The sequence below is a fragment of the Opisthocomus hoazin genome, chromosome 6 (assembly GCF_030867145.1).
Source record: "Opisthocomus hoazin isolate bOpiHoa1 chromosome 6, bOpiHoa1.hap1, whole genome shotgun sequence".
In the NCBI taxonomy this organism is placed as follows: Eukaryota; Metazoa; Chordata; class Aves; order Opisthocomiformes; family Opisthocomidae; genus Opisthocomus; species Opisthocomus hoazin.
The window spans coordinates 1165369-1188619 of NC_134419.1; the positions used below are offsets into that span (position 1 = coordinate 1165369).

Sequence of the window (23251 nt, forward strand, 5' to 3'; positions counted from 1 at the left end):
GAGCTGCCTCCAAGAGCTGCAGGCTGAGGTGACCGATCTTTGTCTCTGCCGTGAGCTGCCCTCCTTTTCCTCCTACAGAACCTGTTACATCTCCGGTTCCAGAAAGGAATTAAATGTTTCAGTCACTGCTAATTACAGTGCATCCCTGGACTGTTATTTTTTGAAGGCCCAAAGAGAACATCTAGAAAGGTCTCTGCCCACAGGCAGGTATCTGCTGTTAGTTTTGACAGATCTTTGTACACACTGCTCTTAAAACTGCAATGACGTAGACTCCCCATCCTTTCTGTGCAACCCATGGCTCAGTTCGCCTTCATAGCTGTTCTGGGTCCTACCTGCTGCAGGTCAGACCTGTTGGTGTTGTTCTACCTGCTACAGACACAAGCAGATCGTTCCTTACCTCCCCCATGGGCAATCCTCATGTGCCTCCCGCAGTTCTTACCTGGACTCCATCTGCCCCGCGGGTTATGGACTGTGCTGCTGTTCCCAGCTTTCCTGCCGGGTGAGATGTCCTCGTCGGGTGAGATGTCCTCGTCGGGTGAGATGTCCTCCTCGTTCTTCTCTGGGCTGTGTCCAGTCAGCCTGTGCATTGCCCAAAGGGACCCATCCGCGCCCGACGCAGCCCTCCCGTGCCGAGCAGAGCGGCAGCGCTCCTTCACGGGCTGAATTTCTGTTCACACATCCCAGAAACAGAGTCCTCCTTTCACAGCAAGATGGCAGGGATGTAATCACTGTAATCACACACACTTTTCTGAGGAATTGTTCTTCCAGTAGACATGCAGTTGGCTACTTTTGTTAAAGGGCAGATTTTTTTTTTTGCCTTATTGAATTTTTTTTTTCAGGTCCAAAGATTTCTCGTAGCCACTAAGTTCACTTCAAATTTTAATCGGCCCTCTGAAATGCGTGCAGCTCCTTCTCGTTACAGCACATCCAGCTCTGAGGTTCTCGCGTCACAGTCCCCGCTCGGGTCCCCGTGGAACGGTCCCTGCGTTGCCGGTCAGCGCTGGCAGACCTGGGGCAGACGGCCCGGGGGTGTCGGGGGCTCGGCGCACGCTGCTGTTTGTCCTGAACAGCTCTGCCCGGGCTCAGCCTGCTCTGACGGGCAGCGTGATGGCACCGACCGCCTGCTCCGCTTTACTCTCCAGACGAGGCTCTTGGGTGGTTTATCCCGTCTGGCTAAAGGCAGGGATCAGGTGGTGAGCCGGTCAAGCACGGGTTCATCCCAGGACTGGCGCTGGTATCTCCTCCGCCTGCTCCAAGCCGTCCCAGACCTCCAGGGCTGGCACACACCCGGGGCTCTGCCGGTGCCAAAAGAGACCTCATTCGTTCCAGCATGACTGCACTTCTCAGCTGTACAAAGAAATTTGAGACAACTTGAGTATAAAGGATGATATACAAAGCCAAATTTTATTGTATCCCCTCACAATAATATTCCTCATAAATACTTCTTGGGATTATGAAATATCCCTTGCAGTAGAAACGAGGTATGTGTGGGCTGTACTGTTTTATCCTGTTGAACACTAAGGCACCCTGTGTCCTGCGCTTGCTTCGTTTATCCTGTTAACAGAATCACAGAATCACAGAATCACAGAATAGTAGGGGTTGGCAGGGACCTCTGAGGGTCACCCAGTCCAACCCCCTGCCCAAGCAGGGTCACCCAGAGCAGGCTGCACAGGACCTTGTCCAGGCGGGGCTGGAATATCTCCAGAGAAGGAGACTCCACAGCCTCCCTGGGCAGCCTGGGCCAGGGCTCCGTCACCCTCAGAGGGAAGAAGTTCTTCCTCGGGTTCAGCTGGAACTTCCCATGCTCCAGTTTGTGCCCGTTGCCCCTTGTCCTGTCGCTGGACACCACTGGAAAGAGCTTGGCCCCATCCTCCTGACACCCACCCTGCAGATATTTATAAGCATTTATTAGGTCCCCTCGCAGCCTTCTCTTCTTCAGGCTAACGTATTAGCAGGATTCTTTTCCTTTGCATTATTTAAAGAAAGGGTTTTTTTAATTTGATATGATCAAGTTTATCTATGACTAAATGAAATTCCATTACAGATATACCATACAACAATGCATAAGGGTTTAAAATTGGTTTTGTTTTTGCAGCTGCAACAACAGCATGTCTGCACTATCGGAAAGATTAGAGTGAGCCTGCTTTGTCTGAGCACCACTATTTTTCTGATTTTATGATACTCAGAGACATTTGCTTGAAGAAATAACTTGATAGACAGCAGCATGTGGGAAATCTATTATTTACACTGATTATCTACAAAACAGGCTTTTGTGTTAGGGCTGCTATTGTGGAGAATTTCTCCAAATCACCACTGCCCATTTTTCACGTTACCCGAATCCATTGTAAATACAGAAATATGGAGTAACAAAAACGGTGTGTGCCTGGCCCCCACTGAAAAGCCCACACTTACAGACACCACTGAGTAAGAACAGCAGCGAGACCGTATCATTACAGTGAGCAATAACTACGGGGATTTTTAGGTACCGCTGTGTGATAATTGCCTGTAAATGGGGACTTTACTACTGGCAACCCTATGCCGAAATTTAAAATGCAAGTTTGGAAACAAATCACACCTAGATAATAAAGTTTTAACAATACCTTTTCATTGTGAAAACAGTAGCAATATAAAGTGCTTACATTCAAATGTATGCAAATGCAGTAGTTTGGGTTATAGCACATTTTTGAACAATCCAAGGGTGTGTGACGAGCTTCTGTAGGTCTCGAAGTCTCACATCACTAATGATGAGATGCTGGACACCTTCAAAAAGCTCACATTGACCCTGAGGACCACAGCGATTCCTTTGGCATGTGAAGTAAAAGTGTCCAAAATCGAGGTTTTGGAGTTATCAGGATCTTGTGCCTAAGTACAAGATATCCCACGTGCCTCCTTTCTTGAAGGAATATCTTAAATACACTTCAGCAATAGTGTCCATTTAATTAGAATGAAAAGGTTGTCTCATCGGCTCTAAATGAAGATATCCAAGTTTTGCCAATCTGTCTGTAACTTTACATATGATCAAATTATCATGATTTTTTAAAGTGTAAGTTAGCTGGAAAATTTACTTACCATTTGTAAGTTTGAAAAATTAGAGATGTTTGTCTAAAATAACACCCCCATTATTTTTTTTTACATTAAATGTTTTGCTGTGAATAATAACAATCAGATTTAAACCTGGATTTCTACGAGAAGAGTCAATGCCAATTTTGAAAATAAAACATTAGATTTTGGAAGCCGACAGGAAGGAGGAATAAGTTCTAGAAAAAAACCCGTCGGTTTTAGGGTTCCGTTTGTTAGCACAGCTTTTGAAGCGGGAGGTAGGCTGCTGAGAGGTGGTTGACCTGGGCGGGTCTCAAGGCAGTGAGAAATCCAACAGGAGAAAATCTGGACACTGGGGAAAACCAAACAGGAGACAGCAAGAATCTTACAGGCGACCCAACCCATCGACCCCTTGGCACCGCGACCGCTCCTTGCTGCTGCCCACCACGGCTCTTCCCAGCCCCGGGACTGCCTGGCCAAACGCAGCTCGGCTGAGCTGATGGCTCGGTCTTCAGCCGCAGCCTCTCCAGCCCGAGCACGGGACCTCTCCGAGCACGGGCCCTCTCCGTAGCAGAGGGAGCAATTCCCTCACGTTGCCGTGAGGCAGCCGAAGGGGCTGCGGGCGCTTCCCCACCCGTACCATACACGCCGAGACGCCTGGACTAAGTGCTTTTGAGAAGCTGCTGACTTTGGAAATGCTTTGTTCCAGAGAGTTATTTGCGAACAGAAATTAAGACACTTAAAAACCTTTTGCACGTAGTTAACAACCTCCATCGGTTATGGGGTTGCTTCCTCTGTGAGCTTAATGAAATGCAGCTGCGAAGCGTTCACTGAGTGGGTCTGGTTTGAAGAACTGCAAAATGCGCCTGGCGCGCCCCATCACATTAATAAGCAAGCAAAAATCATCTTACTTAAAATTTACATTACTGTGTGTATTTTTAGCTGGCTTTAAATTAGTGCTTCGCCATTTACAATGTTTAGCACGAGTTGTTGGTCGATGTGGTGAGTGTGTGGAGCAGGACGGGCGACTGGCTGTTGCGGGGGGCAGGGAGGGCAACGTGTCTCTGCTTGCGGCTGGGACGTGTCCCTCCACAGGCAGGGAACCCGGATTCCCTGGCAGAGACCCCCACAGCTACGAAATGACAATGCTGGGTGGCTGAGCTGGTTGCCATGTTTTGATTGCTTGACTTTCCTTTTAGTCCTGTAAGTATAATATTTTGTATTTTAACTCAGTCAGGAGCAGTAGCAAGGACCAGTTTTGAATTGGATACTGAGTGTGTCACAACCAGGGTCTTTATGGCCGAAACAATAAATGCTTCTTTCTTATTTTCTGTGCATACACAGAGATACACGCAAACACCCGCTGGAATAACATTTCATTTTAAAACATTGCTGGTGGCATATGTCTCTCCAGTATTTAAAATGCCAAGCTTTAATATTTGAGTGCAACAAAAAGTTGCATTTGCTTCTGCAGTTATAGCAGTAATCTTTTATTCTCTGTATTCCTATTTTAAGACTCAGAAAATGCTACTTCACTCATTTAAATTAGAAATAAGAAACAAATCAGCGTAAGCCACTCGTTTTACAGTTTCTGCAGCTCCCGGCAGCCTTGTGTGACTGCCGATGAATAGGTCCCGACAATACCCCTCCCTTATCAGCCCCCGCGGTCGGTGGGGAGCTTATCTGCTGAATCTTCCTGCCAGCGCTCACGTTTCAGAGAACGATGAAGCCGCTCTGTTAAGAACCTTGCAGGTTGGGCTTTGTCCTCTACAGCTCTGTCTTATCCATCCAGGCGGAGTTCGCTCTTGGACAACTTTTGCAGCATTTCCCGTCGCCTTTCTCAAGGATTTTCAGATGTATTTGACTCAGTGGTGCTAAGGCTAGAAAACATACAAAAGCAAAATTCTACCCCAAATTACAGCCGCGCCACCCAGAGAACGGCTGCAGAGGCGTGAACAGAGCGAAACTTGGCAGCGTACGCGGTGTAGCTGACGCTGCAGGGAGGTGGTGTCCCCGGGCACGTTCCTCCCTCACTCCCAGCATAATCCTTGTCCCCTTGTTTGGCGAGCAAGGGCTGGGGAGACAGATGAGCACTGTGGCCAGATGAGGGCATGTCCAGTGGCATTGAGCTACCTCGTCCGACAGTTCGTTATACTTAGGGAAAATGTTTCTCAGGGCGCCGTGAGCCATCCCATAACATGTGCTTCACTTTCCCGACAGCCGGGGCTGCGTAACGTCTCTGCACGGATTTCTTCATCTGGCTTTCTTCACTGGGATAAGCAAAACATTTTGACCGTACATCATTTATAAAATAATCTCTTGAAAATGTATGCCTATATTTAAAACCTAAGCATTTTGCATTTCCAATGCGTTCTGGGGGTGTTGGGCTGTGCAGTGCTGTACGTTTCTCTCTCACGAGAAGGAATTTCAGTGATTCATACAAGTGGAACATCAGGCTGGAGAGGACCTTCTGACTCACCACATCCAGCTCTCAGCTGCCACAGGCGCAGCCCAAACGCATTTCAACATTACTTAAATTATCAGCATTTTCCAAACGTTATTATCATGGTCAAAGCTCTGTTTAATCAAAGTCTCCATCTGGCACGCACTTCAAAAGGGCCTCCTCGTCCAGATTTATCTGTTTAACTTTGCTAGTGAATTTTCCATCACTGTAAATTTCCTGTCTCGGGCGCTCAGCCTTGAGGATGATTGCATTTGCATAAGACTAAACAAATCGGTGTCTTCGCTGATTCATTTTTACACAAGATTTCAAGGTTTTGTTCTCCCAAGGTCAAGATTTCTACAATCCTGCCTGGCCTCCAAGGCACAGAGTGGGGTTTCTCTGCCTGACAAACTTTCCTTCGGTCCAAACCCTCGCCAGCCTGTCCTAGCCCTCTCCAAGCAGATTCCCGCTCCCATCACAAGCCATTGCTTTCTAATTCAGTCTTTTATAGACTGTCGACCTGCTCCTCCAGAGCCATAAATCCTCCACGAACTTCAAGTGTAACAATATTTAGAGACGTTATCTGTAGGACTCTGCTGAGCCTTCGGAGTCCCATTATCTTACAATCTTTTCTTTTAAAAACCGTTTTTGACAGCCCAGTCTTTCTCATCTTTTTTTTTCTTACTGCTTTGACCTTGAGTTAGTTTATTCCTTCCTTCTCTGTATATTTTAAATGTTGCATAAAAACTATTTATTAAGGCTTTCCTATAATAAATCATTAACCTAAATACAGCTAAATGAAACGCTTATTAACATCTCTCTGCATAATCCATTTAACAGAATTAGTCTTGCTTATTCAGACAACCTAAAGAGGTCCGTGCTTTTGTCTACAAGGCATCAGCATTAAAGCTTGTAATTATTTCTGGTTAATGCAGTCCTTGGTGTTAGGAAATGTTGGTTTGCACATTTCAGCACAGTACTTTTCCTAATCTCTTGTATTAATTAGAGATAGTGATATAATATTACTTTGTTCCTTTCTATTCACCACCAGGAGGGATGCCTGAGTATAATCCAATCTGTGCTAAGAGTGTGCTTAAATGTTTTCACAACTGCTAACTGTTATAAAACATTAGGATTATGTAGAATAATCACTAAATTACAAAAAAGGAGAGCTCGATAAGAGCACGTGGACTTCAGAGGCGTGCACGCAGGGACCTTGGCCGGCGGTCATGCTCCAACAGCGGTGGAGGACACGGCGAGTGCCGACCTCAGTAGGGGTTTCTCCTTCACAGGACTGCGACACGGTGTAAATGACTCCGGGAAAGATGCTAGATGTGGTCTTGTCAAAAGTGAGAAATGGACCCGCTTTTCTCCATAGCTAATGACACAGGGAGTTACGAAGCAAAGGGGAGAAGGAGAGCAAAAACTTTCTCCGCATGTCTCCATCCCTGCTGCAACAAGAGCGACTGCTCGCACGGCTCTACAGATAATTTTAACGTATTAAGGTTAATACGTATCATCATTAAGATGATACGAGAATGCTTGTGAAGGCAGTGCAATACACGCACACAAAATCCACTTCTGCAGCCTGCATGTCCATATGGAGGGCAGGTGACGACTGCAGATCCCACGGCGCACAGGGCTCCCTGCAGAGCTCCACGGGGGAAGAAGCATCTTGTGGGAGCGGGCACGCGCAGGGGCCCGCCAAGCCCCACCGGTCCCCTCGTGGCTCTCAGCCACGCTGCCGTGGGTGCGGCTCAGCTTGGCACCAGACCGGGCCACGCCGGCCAGGCATCTCCCCCCGACGTTTTGCTTCCAGTCATGAACAGACGGCAACCAATGCGTTGGGTCAAACACGGCAACACCCGGCATCGCCAGCGGGACCCTCAGCGCCCAGCAACCCTGCCCCCGGGTGCAGGGCTTCACCTCTCCATTAGCGAGAAAGTAAATTATTGTCCATCAACGACTGAAGCTGATCTATTTTGAAGTTACTGCGTCTTCTAAATCCTAGGTCATTCTATATTTCAAACACCAGACTTTCCATCAAGCTCATTTTAATCTTCTAGATGGAAATTCACTTTCTTTTCAGGTACCACTACACGGCTCTGAATGGAACTTGCACCTCCAGATCAGCACAAGGGGAGCCAAACAATTTGACCTTGGTTTCTGTTTCAGATAGTTACTAAGACATTGTTCTGGTCGGGAATCTTTAGCCAGATAAACACCTCTCTGGGGGCCAACTGCTGTTCTCCTTCCCCTCCCTGTGTGCCAAAAGCTTCGCATGCTGTAAAATCAGTTATGAAGGGAGTGCTCCATTACAATGGTGGTGATCGGTATTATGGAAATGCCCAGGATAGCAGCAGATGTAATCAGGCAGTCAAATAACTCGTGCTTTCATTTGATGCCTAATCATACATACCTCCACCATTATCTCGCTGTACAAATATTAAGACTGTGAGTGCAAGCGTGCGTGTCTGTATAAAACAATGACATTCAACGCTAAGATCTTACCGGGGACAAAAAGCAGCTGTGAGTTTTATGCTATTTTCAAACATTGAAACCTTTTCATTCATTCCTAAATTAAGGTTTTTAGTCTGACACAGAGAACCTTCAAGAAAACCTTAGGAAAATTAACCAGTCCAGGTACAAAATGACCTTGCCTAGCATTACACAGCAATGATAATGAAAGCAAGGACTACTTAGTACTTACCAAAAATAATAATTATTCTAGATTAGTGACTAAGCAGACCATACTAAGAATCCTTACATTTTAGAAGTAAGTTTGTTTACTTTCTAGAGTTTGTAAAACACCACAAGAGTTCTACAGAATTTTACTAATATTTGGGAACAAAATATTCTTTTGCCAGCAAAGCAATCAGATAGCCACGGGAAAAATAAATCAAAATACCAAGGTGAAAAAGAAAAGGTCTGCAGAAGCTTAGTAATTGGTAGGAGTTTTTAAGAGCCAGGCACAACGTTTTAAACTGTATGCCGTGCAGTAGACTTACCGTGACATTGTAATTGATGCAACCCATTTGCCACTAACAGCGAGAGAGGAACCTCTGCTTGTAAATTCACTCTGGAGACTAGAAACACTTGGAGATTTCCAGAACTCGAATTAAAGTGAAGAGGCATAACCATCTGGCAAGACTTTCCCAATCAATAAGCCACCCTACCTGAGACGAGCGGGTGTTCCCCACCAGTGCCCTGCCCGCTCCTGCCAGCCCAGCTGCCCAGAGGGTGCTCGAATTTGGGCTGTTAATTGTAAAAGGAGACCATTAAAGCAGGCAGAAGAGCAGTCAGGGTTTTTGTGCTGAGAGATGAGTTAAAGGGTTGGCGAAGCGCACCGCGATGCGCATGCTGAACTGCGAGTCCTGTGCAGGCATATGGCAAATGTTTTCCAGCTACTAGCTCCAGTTTGAATTAAAGTAGCGTGGCTTTCTCAACTTGCAGTATGCAGTTCCAATAAAGCCCTTTAAAGCCAATTTCTGATCAGTTTGCCTGTTGGCACACCATAGACATAGGGAACATTTCCACAATGACAGCAATTTCTTTGTTGGCGGGGACTCTTGGGGCCATGTGGACGCAAATGTGAATAGATTTGGGTTTATTTTGGTTTTCTATAGCAAATGCCATGGCAGGTCTTGCAAAGCAAAACTATACCCAGCAGGTACTAATCAGCAGACCCTAATGCCAGCAGGCTCACACCAATTTCCCTCTTAAAAGGAATCTGAGGAAACGGAACAGGTATTAGGGGGGCTGTAGAGTGACTTTAAATTTCAGATCAAGGTCTTTCAGAGCATCAGTCCCAGTGAACCTGGGAGCCATGCAGCACAGCTGGATTTCACTCTTTATTGTAACGCCAAAGACAGGTTTAAAGAAACTCAGAGATCTTATTAAGTGGTTTTTTGAACTGAAATCTTGTTCGTCTGACCCAGCTGTAGCATCAACACCCTAGCTCCTCAGTGGGGGTGAGATGTGGGACAGGGTAGGGTTGAACAGGGCTGATATGTGGTCCATGGCCCAGCAAAACCGGCCCCTGCGCTCGCTTGGCATCCCTGCACCACACATACTCAGCCCTCAGGGCAGTTTATTCAAACCCAGCAGAGTCCAGTCACCTATATCGGCCCAGATTTCCTTCTCCTTCTGCTTTCTTTCACATTAAATTCTTCTGGTTAGCCAGCTTTGGGAACCATAACTCTTTTCTATTATCTACCCAAGCCTATGTATTTTTCCTCCATTAATTCACCTAGTACCTTTGTGCTGAAACAACCCAGATATGATTTAATAAGCTTTAGAAAGATAGTACTGGTTCATACGCAGGAAATCAGATTTACATAATTTTCCTCTCGCTTTTATAGCCACCGTAGTTCAAATTATCTTTACGTTGGGGAAACTCTTTTAATATGATAAAATGAAATACTACCTACGCTATGCTTCAGCTTGCTAGCCTGGTTTTTGTAATAAATTAAATGTTGATTTGTCATACTGACTTATCACAGAAAGTTCCTTTTCCGTGAGAAGAGGAGAGAGCGCCCTGTCATGCAGTTAGTCATGGTTATACGCCACTAAACTAAGCTCCAAAATCAAGTTTCATCTTGTATTTTTTTTATTACCTGAACCTTTCTGCATGGGGCGGGGTGGGGGGAGAATGACTGATTTTTGGTTTTATCCCATACCCTGCGCCTGATAAGTTGTCACACGTTGAAAATGGACCCGGCAGCACATGGCACAGATGTCTCTATAGAAAGCAAAGGGACGTTTACGTTTCAGTGTTCAGACTGAACAAGACTTGAAATTCAGGAGACCATGTCCTGCAGAATCAAACAAGATTTGGTGAAAACCGCAGGTTTACTTTATTTCTTGGGTGATCGCTGTAGTGTCTCCTGCTCCTGCAGACAGGCTGTGATTTTACTGAAATCTCTCTTGCTTTGCTATCGTCGTTCATCTTGGGGGGGCTTTCCATGCAAGCCAGATGCCGGGTGCTGACCCCACCGAGCCAGGTCCCACTCTCCTCCCCGGGCTTCATCCTGCCCACACCGTGCAACCCTCCCAGACACCTTGGCAGCACGGCTCGCGCTTGCCGTCAGGAATGCTTCACTGCTCCTCCTCTCCTCTGCCAACAAGGGAAGCACGTGAGGATTCGGTGAACTTTGCTTATTCCGAAGCGCTGCCTGTGCCATACCCTGGTGTCTCCCTGCCAGAGGTGGACTTGGCACTGGTGAGGGGCAACGGTGCTGTCAGGGGTAGCTTTCTCCTGGGCAGGGTGGTGGGACAAGCTTCGGCTTGGACTCAGGAAAACTGTCTTCTTCACTATTGGTACCTGCTCTGTGTAGCCGTCTCCCGCGTAGCTGAAGAGCACAGCAGAGCTGTTGGCTGAAGTCTCATCTTCAGACCATCTCTCGGTGTCCTTGGTCCAGATAGCCCCGTGCCTTGAGGAGACCTAGGGATGGCAATGCAATGGGGTGAAAGGAGAGAACCTGCAGAAGAGGCAGGACCCTCCACATGGTATCCAACCCTCCACCAGCCCGAGGTTCCCAAAAGACCTCTCCATTCACACATGGCTTGCGTGTTTTTCAAAGTAGCCACATTAGCGGTTTCTCCCTTTTGCAGTGCAGCCGTTGGGTTGAGCATCCCCAGCTCAGTTGAGATGGGTCATCAGGAATGAGCCTGGAAATGTCTGTTGCCCTCCAGCCTTTCTGAAACCTCTGTCCTCTGCGAGGAAAAGGCCTTGAGCACCAGGGTGTGGGCACCAAGCTGGCTCGGTCTTGCTCAGCATCCACCAGCTAATCTCCATCCCTGTTTCTGGCAGACACTGGGTCCCTTTAGTCAAAAAAATAAATTCCGCAGCTTGTAGCTAAATAAAGTGCCATTGACATTAGCGGTGCCAGCTTGTAGAAATGGCACTCAATACAGGACTTGCACAGATCCTATGTTTTAGAACAACCTGTAGTATATTCACGTAGTCTGGAAAGCAAAGCCAGTGATACCAGTGTTCAACTAAAGAGCACAGGATGCTGCGTGTGACTGGAAGAGGTTGGGGCTTCATGCATCGTATAAAAGAAAATGATTTGATTTGCGAGAAATTTTGTACAGCCTGCCTGCGACTGCTGCAAGTGATTGTCTCCTCACTGGTTTCTCAGCACTGTTTTCTTATATTTTAATTATTTTTTGCACGTACTTATTGTAATATTTAGTTAGGAATTTGAGAAAGGCTTTATACTAAAGCAAGTAAATCCAATTTCTTCAAAGAGACTGAAAATAAAGATGAATGTCTTTGGCTAAGCAAAATTGTCAAACTTCGGTTCCTAAAGTCAGGCAGAAAATGAGTTGTTTTCCAACAGAGCTAAATATATTCACCTCTCATTGATTTCAGTGGAGATCTTAATACTCAGTAACTTAAAAACAGATAAATTATTCAGATGTTTAAACATGAAGCGCTCATCTGATGTTAACTACACATATTTTTAACTGCTTGCATTAATAATGATTTATCCTTTAAAGACAGAAAGTAATATTCACTGAGCGGTGTAGCGGGAGAGCTTGCCTACCTTTGCAGCACTTTCTCCAGTTTTCAGAAGAATGCTTTTGCTGCCCTAACAGTTATCTTAGAAGAATTCATGAAAACTAAGAATGTGGGGGTCTGAGAGTGGAACATTTCACTTGACCTCTTTTTCTTCTCTTTGCAGCTCCCAGTACAGCCCAGTATGGGATCACCGGTGACGCCGAAGTCCTCTTCTCCTGCTGGTACCTTGTGTTGACACTGTCCTCCCTCACCAGCATATTCTACCTGAAGAACATCATTCTGCACTAAATGTAAAGACCCATAAAAGGCTTTTAAGGATTCTCTGAAAGTGCTGATGACTGGATCCAATCTGGTAGAGTTTGTTAAAAGCAGCGTGGGATATAATCAGCAGTGCTTACATGGGGATGATCGCCTTCTGTAGAATTGCTCATTATGTAAATACTTTAATTCTACTCCTTTTTTTGATTAGCTGCATTACCTTGTGAAGCAGTACACATTGTCCTTTTTTAAGACGTGAAAGCTCTGAAATTACTTTTAGAGGATATTAATTGTGATTTCATGTTTGTAATCTACAAGTTTTCAAAAGCATTCAGTCATGGTCTGCTGAGTCGCAGACTGTAGTTTACAAAAAAAAATATTGCAGTAAAAATGTGCTTCTTTAAGGCTGCAATACAAACATTCAGTTCCCTTCTTAAATAGCATTCTATCCACATTTACACAGAAACATTTTTTCTTTTTTGATTAAAAAAAATCAAATAATATTGCCTTCAAAATATTTCTTCAAAATATTACAGATATCTAGATTTTCTTCTAGCATGATATTCAGGTTTCAAGAATGAGCCTTGTATTATAACTGCATTGTGCAGTACTGCTTTCTGTTTTCTTTCCTTTTTCCTGCAAATTCAGCATGGGTGTGCCTTCATAAAACACTACTTTCCTCTTCCTCTCCAACAAATCTGGAATGTGTTTTGGGAAATGCTAAAGCATCCTTTTGAGCATAAGAAATCTCCAGTCGAGGACCAAGGTGCTATTGGCTAGCAGGAAAACCTCCTCTCCCGTCTCCAGGGGGTCCTCAGTCTGCTGCAGGCTTCACTGTTCTAGGCAATCGGGCAAGGGCAGCACCAACTCCTTTTTGTGTTTTCCTTCTACCACCACTAACCAGCAGGTGATCTCTGTAAAAACTGGTTTTCCCATCCCAAAACAGAACGCAAATTATTTTGAGCCATCTTTGAAATGTGGGAACATTTCCCTTAGTCATTCTAAATCCAAATTCCGAAGTGGCTGTAAATGTGAGAAGCTGAATAGTCCCTTTTGTATTACCGGCAAATACTATGTGAATCGGTATTTTTCTTGCACTTAATTTTGTACTGGTTTGGCTAACTTAGCAATGATAAAGGATGCTTTTAAATATTAGATATCTGAAAATACATGAAGTATCAAGCAGAATTTTATATATATACATATATATATAAAATACATATATATATTAAAACGAGGTTGCTCCAATAACTGTACTGAAGTGCATGTTGCCATCCATGATAGAATCATCTTTGCAGACAGGACTTCATTACCGATGTACTAACACTGTACCAACAGCTTAGCACAGCAGATAAGTCCTCATACCCGATTTCCTAGCACTGCAGTCTATCGAGATAACACTCCTTTCACTCAGAGAAGGATCAAGTTTCAAAAGAGCATATAATGCTACTAACTTTTTTTTTTTTAACAGCCCCTGACAGCATTAACACAAAATGTTGCTCACGGTTTACAGGTGAATTTAAAAATGCCATCAGTGTAAATTGCTGGGAAATGACTCTGGCCAACAGCCCTTGAATACAAGATGCCCCGCTGACCCCAAATAGATGCTGACTGACTTACAGAACTATCGATGACCAGAATAAGAAATCCATTATCGACATTATTATTCCCCTGTTTTGTATAAGAACTCTAGCAGGCGACACAACTATTATACTCCATTTTTTCCTCCTGACAGTAGGGTTTTGCAGTGAGCAGGAGCAGACGAGCACTGTGCGTACCGAGCAGTTCCACACTCGGATCGCAGAGAGCCCCGTGTTTGAACAGGCAGACCCGGAGTTCGCTCGTCTCGATACACACTACCCCATGCCAACGTGTGGAGAGAATAGGCAGTGAACCTGCTGTAGGTACTGATAAAGGGTATAAACAGAAATATGATGACCCCAAAATATGGCTATAACATGTCCTGGGTCACTCCGCATAAGTTCGGTGACAGATCGTGCTGTTCCTGTCGTATTATTTACAGTTGTGTGCTCAGCAGTTGCTGTTTTCAGAAACGTGGCATTTTTTAAAACCTTGAATAACATGATAAAATTCATTCTTTAAGGAAATAGTATAAAACCAATTCAAACTATACTAGACACAGTCCTGATAGGCTGATCTCTCTTGTATTGCAGCTTTAAAGTGCTAAATGTTAGAATCCATTCGCTAGAAACAGTGGTGCTGCAGAACGTATCACGTCAGTACAGTTCTATGAAGTAAGAAAAAAGGATACGCATAGCCCAGCTCATATGCCCCATCGCACATAAAACTGAGAGGTGTTTCTATACTGTGGCTGGATCAAATAATATATTTCGATGATATATTTAATTTCAGTGATTCCTGGTGTCTGGAACCTGTTATTTCCAGCAACAGAATAGAATGAACAGCAGCTTTATTAAATATGATAAAAAAAAAATTAAGTATTAACTGTCTGCATTCGTACCAGGTAGAGCCACTGGTTAACCTGGACAAGACACTCAGTCCCATCTCTGAATTTTCCCTTAAATTTGGGGAGGGATATAATTATTGTCAGATCAGAAAAAGAAAAAAACCCATACAACCCATAAATGCTTCTAGGTGCCAGTGGCGTTTCCTTAGGTGAAACAGGTATTGAAGTGCCAGTCAGGACCGCGTGGTCAGCAGCGGCCGTGTACGCGTGTGCGTGAGCACGCGTGTGCGTGTGCAGGGCAGCGCGAGGCGTGCCGGGACTGCGCACCCGCAGCCGCGTGCCCTCGGCTCTGCCCACCCAGCCCTGCAGACGGACACAGCCGTGCTCACCGCTGGGCGCCGAGCGGGTCGGCAGTCAGAGGCGTAGGGGCAGGCGACCTGAACTGGGGCAGGATTGGAGCTGCAGGCGGTGTGGATCAAATAAAGAAACTTGATTCTTGGTGAATCTGTTCCGTGCGGTAAACTGGTAATTGTACAGCTTGGGACTTCTCGGGACGTTCTTCCAAACGGCCGGTGCAGAGGGCTGCAAACCGAACAGAACATCTTACCAACCCTACCTGCCCTCTAATTTGCAGGGTCTACTTGCTTTAGGCAACTGTTTGAAGGTACCATCTATGCTTCGTCAAAGGATTAACCCATACTGTTCATATCTGCCGGGCAAATATTATTATATCTATTCCCACCTTTCAAACGTGAAAAATAAATGGCTTAGCTCCAAGAAGCATAACTAAATATTTATATCAAGATTGTTGTCCACATTGGAAACCCCAAAGTCTGTAACGCCATGAGCCCTCCTTGTGCAATAACTCAGGTCTGCAGTTACCATTGCGTCGGTGACATACGTAGAAGCAATGATGCTCTAATGATATAGTTGCTGATCGTGATATTATACTAATACCAAATTAAAGGATGTCTCACAACTTCTTGAGCAAATGCAGTTTCTCAAGGGTTTATAACTTGGCAGGAAAAGCATCCTTCATAGCTAGGCAGCTTTTTTTAAACTTTTCAATGTATGTATTTTTTTTAGAAACTACGCTGTTTTTAAGATACAGGAGTGTTAAAAACCATCACCAGTAAAAGCTGCTTTTTTGCACATTTTCAGAGCTAGCGTTCTAGACGAACAAGGGTAAATGTGATGCCTACCAAAATCTCCGCTTAGTCCACCTAACTGTGTTATAAAGAATGTGTATACCAAAATATGTATTTACATGGATAAACAAATTGCCTTAAAGACTAAACATGCATTTACTTCTAAGATTGGACCAGACCTGTGCCCAGTCTGGAGGTAAATAATCCATCTTTCATAGCCTGCCATGGAAGGTTTCATTTCTTTGGAGAAAAAAAGAAGAAGCAAAAAAAAGCAGTTTCTTTTAAAAGAATCCCAAATAATTTTTAAATTCTGGCATAAACTGACGTATGTGAGGAAGTTTAGGAGAAGGATAGCTTTCAGCCTGACCCTTCAGCGCCAGGGCTTGCCGGGGGGCTGGCAGTGCCACGGGGTCCCCTGCCGCGCTCGCATCCCTCCCCTCCCGCAGCGCTGCGGGAAGAGGGGGCCGCGCACCCACACCCCTCCGCCGCGCTGCAGCTTGCAGCACAAAACGCTTTAAAACAAGAAAAGGGTAAAAAAAAGAAAGAAATCTTAAAAAGCAGGAATTGAAAATTCCCCATTCAGCCTTAATATTGAGCGTAGATAAATAAGTATTGACATCGAAGGGAGGAATTTACTTCCAATCTGCCCTAAAGCACCGCCGCTGCACGTGCAGGGATGCTCGGTTTGGGCTGGCGCTGATTTTCGGTCCTGTTTTACGTTTCTCTGCTGAGCAACGAGGGCAAGGGAGGGAATTTATTCTGCGACTGGAAAAGTCCATACCGTAACTGAAAACAGGCAGGTCAAGTCAACGGCACAAGGGTCTCAGGATTATTTGGCAGGGATTCTCTATTCATCCTGCTCCACAAATTTGGTCTCAGCAAGGGTGGTGAGATTTCTACCAGCGCACCTTCAGCGCTGAGCACGTACCTGTTTGTTCCGATCACCTTCTGCCCGCTTTATGCCTAATTCATGAAGAGCTCAAAGGTTCCTTCACATTAGAAAATTCCTGTGCTAAAAAATGTAGAGATCAGCACATTTGCCACCTCCCATAGACTCAGCTTTCAGTCATTCATATTTTAAGGCGTGTAAAGCTTTCCCATCACTTGGCAGGGTGTAAATCCGTACCGTAGGACAAGCTCTGGGGCCCGCTGCCACGCTGCTCTGGCTGCTTCGCTCTCGTCCCAGTCTGCGCTGCGGCGAGGCCGTGGGGGTCTCAGCACGGGGGGGCTCCTGCCTGGGGGATTCTGCAGGGTGCACGGTGCTCATCAGCTGCTCTGCATCGCCCACGCGCCGGTGTCTATGCAACCCCTGGCCGCCAGAATTATCCCTGAGGGCTGGCTTTAATTTATGCCAGCAGCCATGCCGGTGGCTGGGGAGACGCGGGAGGGACCGGGACCTTCTCCTCTGCCCTCGCTGCAGACTCGCCTCTCCCACGCAATGAACTCTGAACCCACCCGCAAACAGCAATGAAAAATAGCGCAGCTGAAAGTCATTTCACTCGCAGCCCCTTTCCTTGCCTCAGCCCCCGGGGCTGCAGGGCAGGTAAACCTTAGCCCCCATTAGCAGAATAAATTACATTTGTGCAGCGAGCCAGAATGTAAAGATGAGCGAGGAGGAGAGGGTGCAGTGCTGCTCCGGCCACTACAGCCACAGGACTTTCCCCTCTTATCTGCCAAATATGAAAGTACTTATTATTCCTCCACTGCCCATTTTTTTATGCTGCCAGATAAAAAGATGCCTGTAATTATGACATATATTATATTTGGTACCTAGAGGGCGAAATCTGTTTTCTCCTAATGCACATCCATCCTTCTCTTCATTATTTTCCAGCCAAAACCAAAACACCCTTCGCACACGACACAATGCGATTGATGTGCAATAACATCAGCTTCTCCGCTTCTCCAAACCAGTGCAGTCATAAGCACGTAGCTCCCACCAACCTCAGCGACAGCGACTTAAACGTGAACCACAAGTGAGAATAAACCTTCCAGGTGCGAGTGAGCCGCAGCGGCCCTGTTTCCTGGCGGGCGTCTGACGGAGAGACGGCAGCGCCATTTCTTCCCCCCCCCCCTCTTGCGGTGCTGCTTTTTCTCGTGTGAAAAATAAGACTTTCCTCTTCTGCAGGGTGGTTCGTCTAGGCCAGGAGGTGCAGCCGTTTCTGCCGTGTCGCTCCGTCAGGCGCGGGAGAGGCGCAGCGTCGCGGGGAGCCGCGCGCGCCGGGCCGGCTGCGCCCGCTTCGTGCTAATGAGAGAGTTTCTGGCAGGGATCTGGGCTCTGTGGAAGCTGCGGGAGGTAGCACGGTTCATTAGGCTACAACAGCTTTAAAATGTTAAAGGAACTGGCTTTCCTCTCTCATTTAAGTGAATTGCTAAAAGCACTGGGTTGTTCTTCCATGGAACTTTGAATTCACTGTTTTCTTCTTCCATGGAACTTTGAATTCACTGTTTTCTTCTTCCATGGAACTTTGAATTCACTGTTTTCTTCATTAACCTTGACCTTTCTACATTTGTTATGATGGGGGGGTGGGAAAAGCTGACGTTGGAGTAAGCTACTGCAAATTCACTCACCCCAGGCTTTTAAAATCAGAGAGCCTGCAAGTTTGGGGAGTAATGGATCATTGTTGGCCACTCTCTTCTGTATAAAGAGGACTTAATGTTTATTTGCCAAAAATTGAGGAGCATAAGTCCCTACAAAGTATTTCTAAATGACTTTCAGCGAGCTAGGCGCACGTATCTTTCCCACCTATGTGTATATTAGTAGCAGAAAGACAAATGGAGTGATGGGGTGGGACACCTTCCCGCGAGCTGCTCCCCGGAGCCTCGGGCATCGAGCCGCTTTGCTGGGCTGGGCAAGGGCTCCTGCGTTGCTCTCGGTGAGCTGGAAGAGAAGCTGGTGAGGCACCCGTGTGAGCTAGAGCCCGTTCGGAGCTGCACTGAACAACGTGCCTGGCACAGTCTGGGGAAGTTTAGTTCTGGGATATTTGCATCGAGCTTTTGAAACCGCTGCAGATGCGGCGTCGTGCTTTAGCTGTTGGTGAGCAAAGTGGTAATTCCACCCGCCCTCCTCCAGGTATCCCTGGAGAAACGATCAGGCAGCACCCTGCTCTGCTCCTGGTGTATTTTCTAGTCTCGTCGGGGTGTTTTTTTCTCCTATTAATTGAAAGGCAAGGCTGCCAGACTCTGCTCTTGCAGCCCGCAGCAGCTGTGCTGTCTCAGGGGCAGGAGATGCTCAGCAGAGGGGCTGCTCTCCCCAGGCACCAGCGCACACATGCGCTGTCCCCGCTCCGCGGGGCTGGCACGCTGCTGGCCCCATCTCTTGGTCCCCGTCTCTCCCCAGCCATGGGGAAGGGGAAGGCAGAGGAGCCGGAGAAGGAGGCTGCAGCTCTCAGACTGAGCTGCTGTCCCGTACGATGGACCTTAAAAACAGCACCAGACAAACAGGCAGCTGTAACAACACAGACGAGGTGCTACCCCTGCGCGCTGAGGTCTCAGTTCCCACCTTCTCTGACAGGGCTCTGGTTTCAACCTAAATGACCCTGAAAGCTCCGGGATGTTTTTCCAACTCAGCAAAATTTTCCTCCCCAAGCTGGATGCATGCATGCTGTCCTCGAGCATGGGGTATGGGGACAGAGTCCCTCCATCCAGGCACGGCTTTGCACAGCTGCAGCGGAGCAGAAACGTTGCTTTGCCTCCCCTCCTGACGACACAAACCGTGGAAAAGATACCTGAGTTTTTACAGTATATTCATTTTTGTCATGGGAGTTTCAGTAAGTGTCTTGGTCTTTGTTTCAGTGCCTTAAGCACCTTTTTGCAAAAGGCCACAATGTAAAAGAGTACGTTTAAAAAATTAATTTCCCAAAATTAATCACCCTTAGGAGCTCGGCTCCCCAGCACAGTCATTCCCATGTCAGATGTAACACCGGCTCCTCAGGAAGCGAGACGGCGGCAGCGCCAGTCAAGAGGCACTGATGAGTGCTTCTGGCACGGTATTTCTCTCCAGAAGATTTTAGATAAGACACTTAGTTCTTCTGAAAAAAAATCAGCTAAGGGCTTTGACCTTATATTTGAGTACAGAATTAGCACTTCGGTAAAGGTTAATGAACAGAAGAAGGGAGTAGAGAATTTTTGACCGAAATAATTCTGGAATGGGTTTAAACACATGGCAGGTCTGCTGCTGCAGAATGACAGTGTCCCCTCGGCCCCAGCACTGTGGCCACCGGGAAAACTTGCTCAGAAAGGGGGAAGAGGAGGAGGAGGAGGAGGAGGAGGAGGAGGAGGAGGAGGAGGAGGAGGATGAGTAGGGTCTGCTGGTGCTTGGTGTACAGAGCCACGTGCCTGGCGTGCAAAGCCACGCCAGTGATAAAGCATTAGGCTCAACTGGCTCCAAGGTCAAGTGACTGAAACCCGTTCCCCTGCAGCAAGGCTTCGCCTGACTTTCCTGCTGTAGGGTGGAAAGGGACGGGGATCTACTGCAGGTCTTGCGTGCAGCTGGCTTGGCTTGGTCCTCAGCTGAGACCCGTAAGGAGAGCACAGGATCTTCCTCTGATACTTGGAGTGTGTGCATTTTTCTGACGAACTGTGATCTTGAAATACAATACAGTTTTTTACTTTGCTCCTCATCAAGCTGACGCTCGTGAAAAGTCGTTATTTTACCATATGGTGAAATGTGCAATGATCACTGTTAGGCTCTTCATCTAAGACTAGCCTGTTTAGCACGGATCTCTCTCATCAGTGCTGACAAGCAGGGATTTGGCCAGTTTGGGCAAAAAACAAACCAACCTTCCCACCCAGCTCCAATGCTTTCTCAGTCTCTAATTCCTCTCCCACTCAAAAATCATGAGACTATTGCTGTAAGTGGCAAATAACAATAATGATAAATACTGGGATGGAGTCTTAAAATTAATCGCAAGAATTAGTTGTCAAGGGCTATTAAATAATCACTTTAAATTATTGTGTTTGTGACTTCTGTCATTAAAGGCATTTTACCTATATTTAGTGCTCATGCTATTCGCAAAACCTGGGAGCTGTGAAAAATGCTTTAATATTCCAATAAATTAAAAACCCTTTGGAAATAAATCCCTTTCCACCTTCTACAGGCTGAGGCAGGAAAGCCAAAAGCTAAATACACCCCACCAGTTCGTGTTGCGGGTACTATTCAGTACCAAGCCAGCTACTTACACAGCACCAGTGCCTTTGAAAGGGTTAATAAGAATACAACAAGCATAGGGAGTCAGTCGGATTTGTTAAATGTAGAGAGACACCATCTGAAAACAAAAGCCAAGCCTCATGGAGGTAGTGAGCCAAATCTGTGCGTAATTATCCCTCTGCTATTCAAAATATTGTTATTAAAATAACTCTCAGCTCAAATTCCAGCACAGCTATCACACCCAGTGTAGAAGACTTATAAAGAATATATATTTGGTCTAGAGCAGAAGGTGTTTGCCCTTGTCGGTGTGGTAATGGCAGCTCCTCTGTCACCGGGCATGGCTATGGCAAGGTCCCTTTCCGGAGGCTGGTGGGGCATCTCCTGCCCCGCACCGAGGGGCTGCTCTGTCCCTGCGCTGGCTCTTTGCCACCAGGCACGGGGACACCAGCTTTTCTGCAAACCCACATCCCTTGGCAGAGCTTCGGTTTGAACATTGGCGAGCAAGGGGTAAAGAGCTCCTCAAGGATGGCTCAGCCTGGACCACAGGGAGCCTTGCAAATGAGAGTAAGAAAAAGCTACCTGGCTGCAGGGGAGGGCTGGGAGCGCCCACGCAGCTCAGCTCCTGCCCTCACCTTCGTCATCGCAGCTTTTTCCCCTTTTTTCCCCTCTCCAGGATAAGTTCCTGGGAATAACAGGAATAACATCCTGTTACAGGAATCATCCTGTAGAGGAATAACATCCTGTACAGGGCATAACATCTCAGTGTCAGAGCCATGTTTCAAGATAGGTATCCCATGCCACTGACACCTGAGGAGTCTGTGTGTCCCTCAGACTGCTGGGCTGCAGCCCGCCAGCTGCCCCTGCTGCCGGCGCCGGGCTCTGCCGCAGCACAGCGTCCCCGCAAACACATCTTGCCTTGTCACCCACCTTCTCGAAGAGCAGGGGGTGACTGCTCTCCAAGACGCAGCACCCAGCTCTAAGTCAATAATATATGCAAATGCACTTAGCAAAGCGCTCCCACAGATGTTCTTAATTAAACCAACCTAACGTAAGCCCACATCAAGTAATAACCCCCAAAACTGCCTTCCCGCTCTCATATGTTCTGAATCACTGCTGCAGAATACTATAGGAATATTATTTTTATAAGAGTGAACCATTTGCTAAATAAGCCACCTGTTAAATAAACACTCCCACTCTCCAAATATTGTTATTTTGTTTTCCACTCTGTGCACAATCTGGATTTATTTTAGATGAAAAAAGATAATCACTAAAGTAAAAAAAAAACCCAAAAACAGTATTTTGACTGTTTGAAACTATCCATCTTGTGTGCACATCTGCTCCTTTGCAAGCTGGCAGAGCTCTTACACTGAAAGAGAATCATAGCTACTTATTCAGCCGGGAGCTAATGATTTTCCATCATCAGACCTCGGCAGTCTTCGCTTTTTTAACTTCTTCAAGCCTTGAATTGTTTCTTATTCACCTGGCTTCACTTTCTACGAGCTGTATCTTCTCATCGGGTCCAATCCCGAGCCAAGATTGTTTTAGCAAAGTTGACACGGGAGCAAGTACAGAGTTTGCCTCAAGTTTCGTCACACAATCACTTTTTCCACGCTTCACAAGCCAAGTTCCCCACTGTCCCACCTCCAGCCTGTCTGTACAGAAACATCCTGCCGCACACACCAAACGCACGCAGTTTAGTCTTTTGGACCCCTCTTTCCCCACCCACCATAGCCCCTGGAAAACACTCAATCAGTTCTACAGGACGTATGTCCCCTCAGAAAATCCCCACACAGTGTACGATAGAATACAACAGACTGGACGAGACTAGAATAGAACGGAGTATTCCAGCTGGAAGGGACCTACAGAAATCATCTAGTCCAGAGGGAGGAAGATGCTAAATAGCTAACCCTGCCATTGAAGGTCATAGCTGGCCTTGTTTCCCTCTGCAATGACGAGGCTAGAGCACACCTCTCGCCCTCCCTGCAATCCCCAGGCACAGCTCTGCAAGAGCCAGCAAGAAGTCAAGGTCCCGGCACGGCAGCTCCCGGCCCCGCGCTTCCGCCTCTCCCCGGCGGGTCTCTGGCTGCACCTTCACGCCCCTGTGAGAAACCAGAGCACTGAAACCACTCAGATTAATTGGAGGTAAACAGAGAATAATTTGATGCCAGACCTGCGGGTTCTGTTTAGAGCATGAACATAGGTGAACGTGGTGAAGTGAAGGGGGACAAACAAGCAGAAACGAGGATGCTCTGAGATGGAGCGA

General features: G+C 46.5%; 1 protein-coding gene across 1 annotated transcript in view; it reads left to right on the forward strand.

The window, feature by feature from the left end:
• Nucleotides 1–20090, forward strand: part of NEGR1 (neuronal growth regulator 1) — a 303287-nt gene extending 283197 nt beyond the window's left edge. The window contains exon 7 of the mRNA XM_075424226.1: nucleotides 12172–20090. Within this exon, the coding sequence (XP_075280341.1) occupies nucleotides 12172–12296 (125 nt within the window). The 3' untranslated portion in view covers nucleotides 12297–20090. The remainder of the gene's footprint in view (nucleotides 1–12171) is intronic.
• Nucleotides 20091–23251: the final 3161 nt, after the last annotated feature.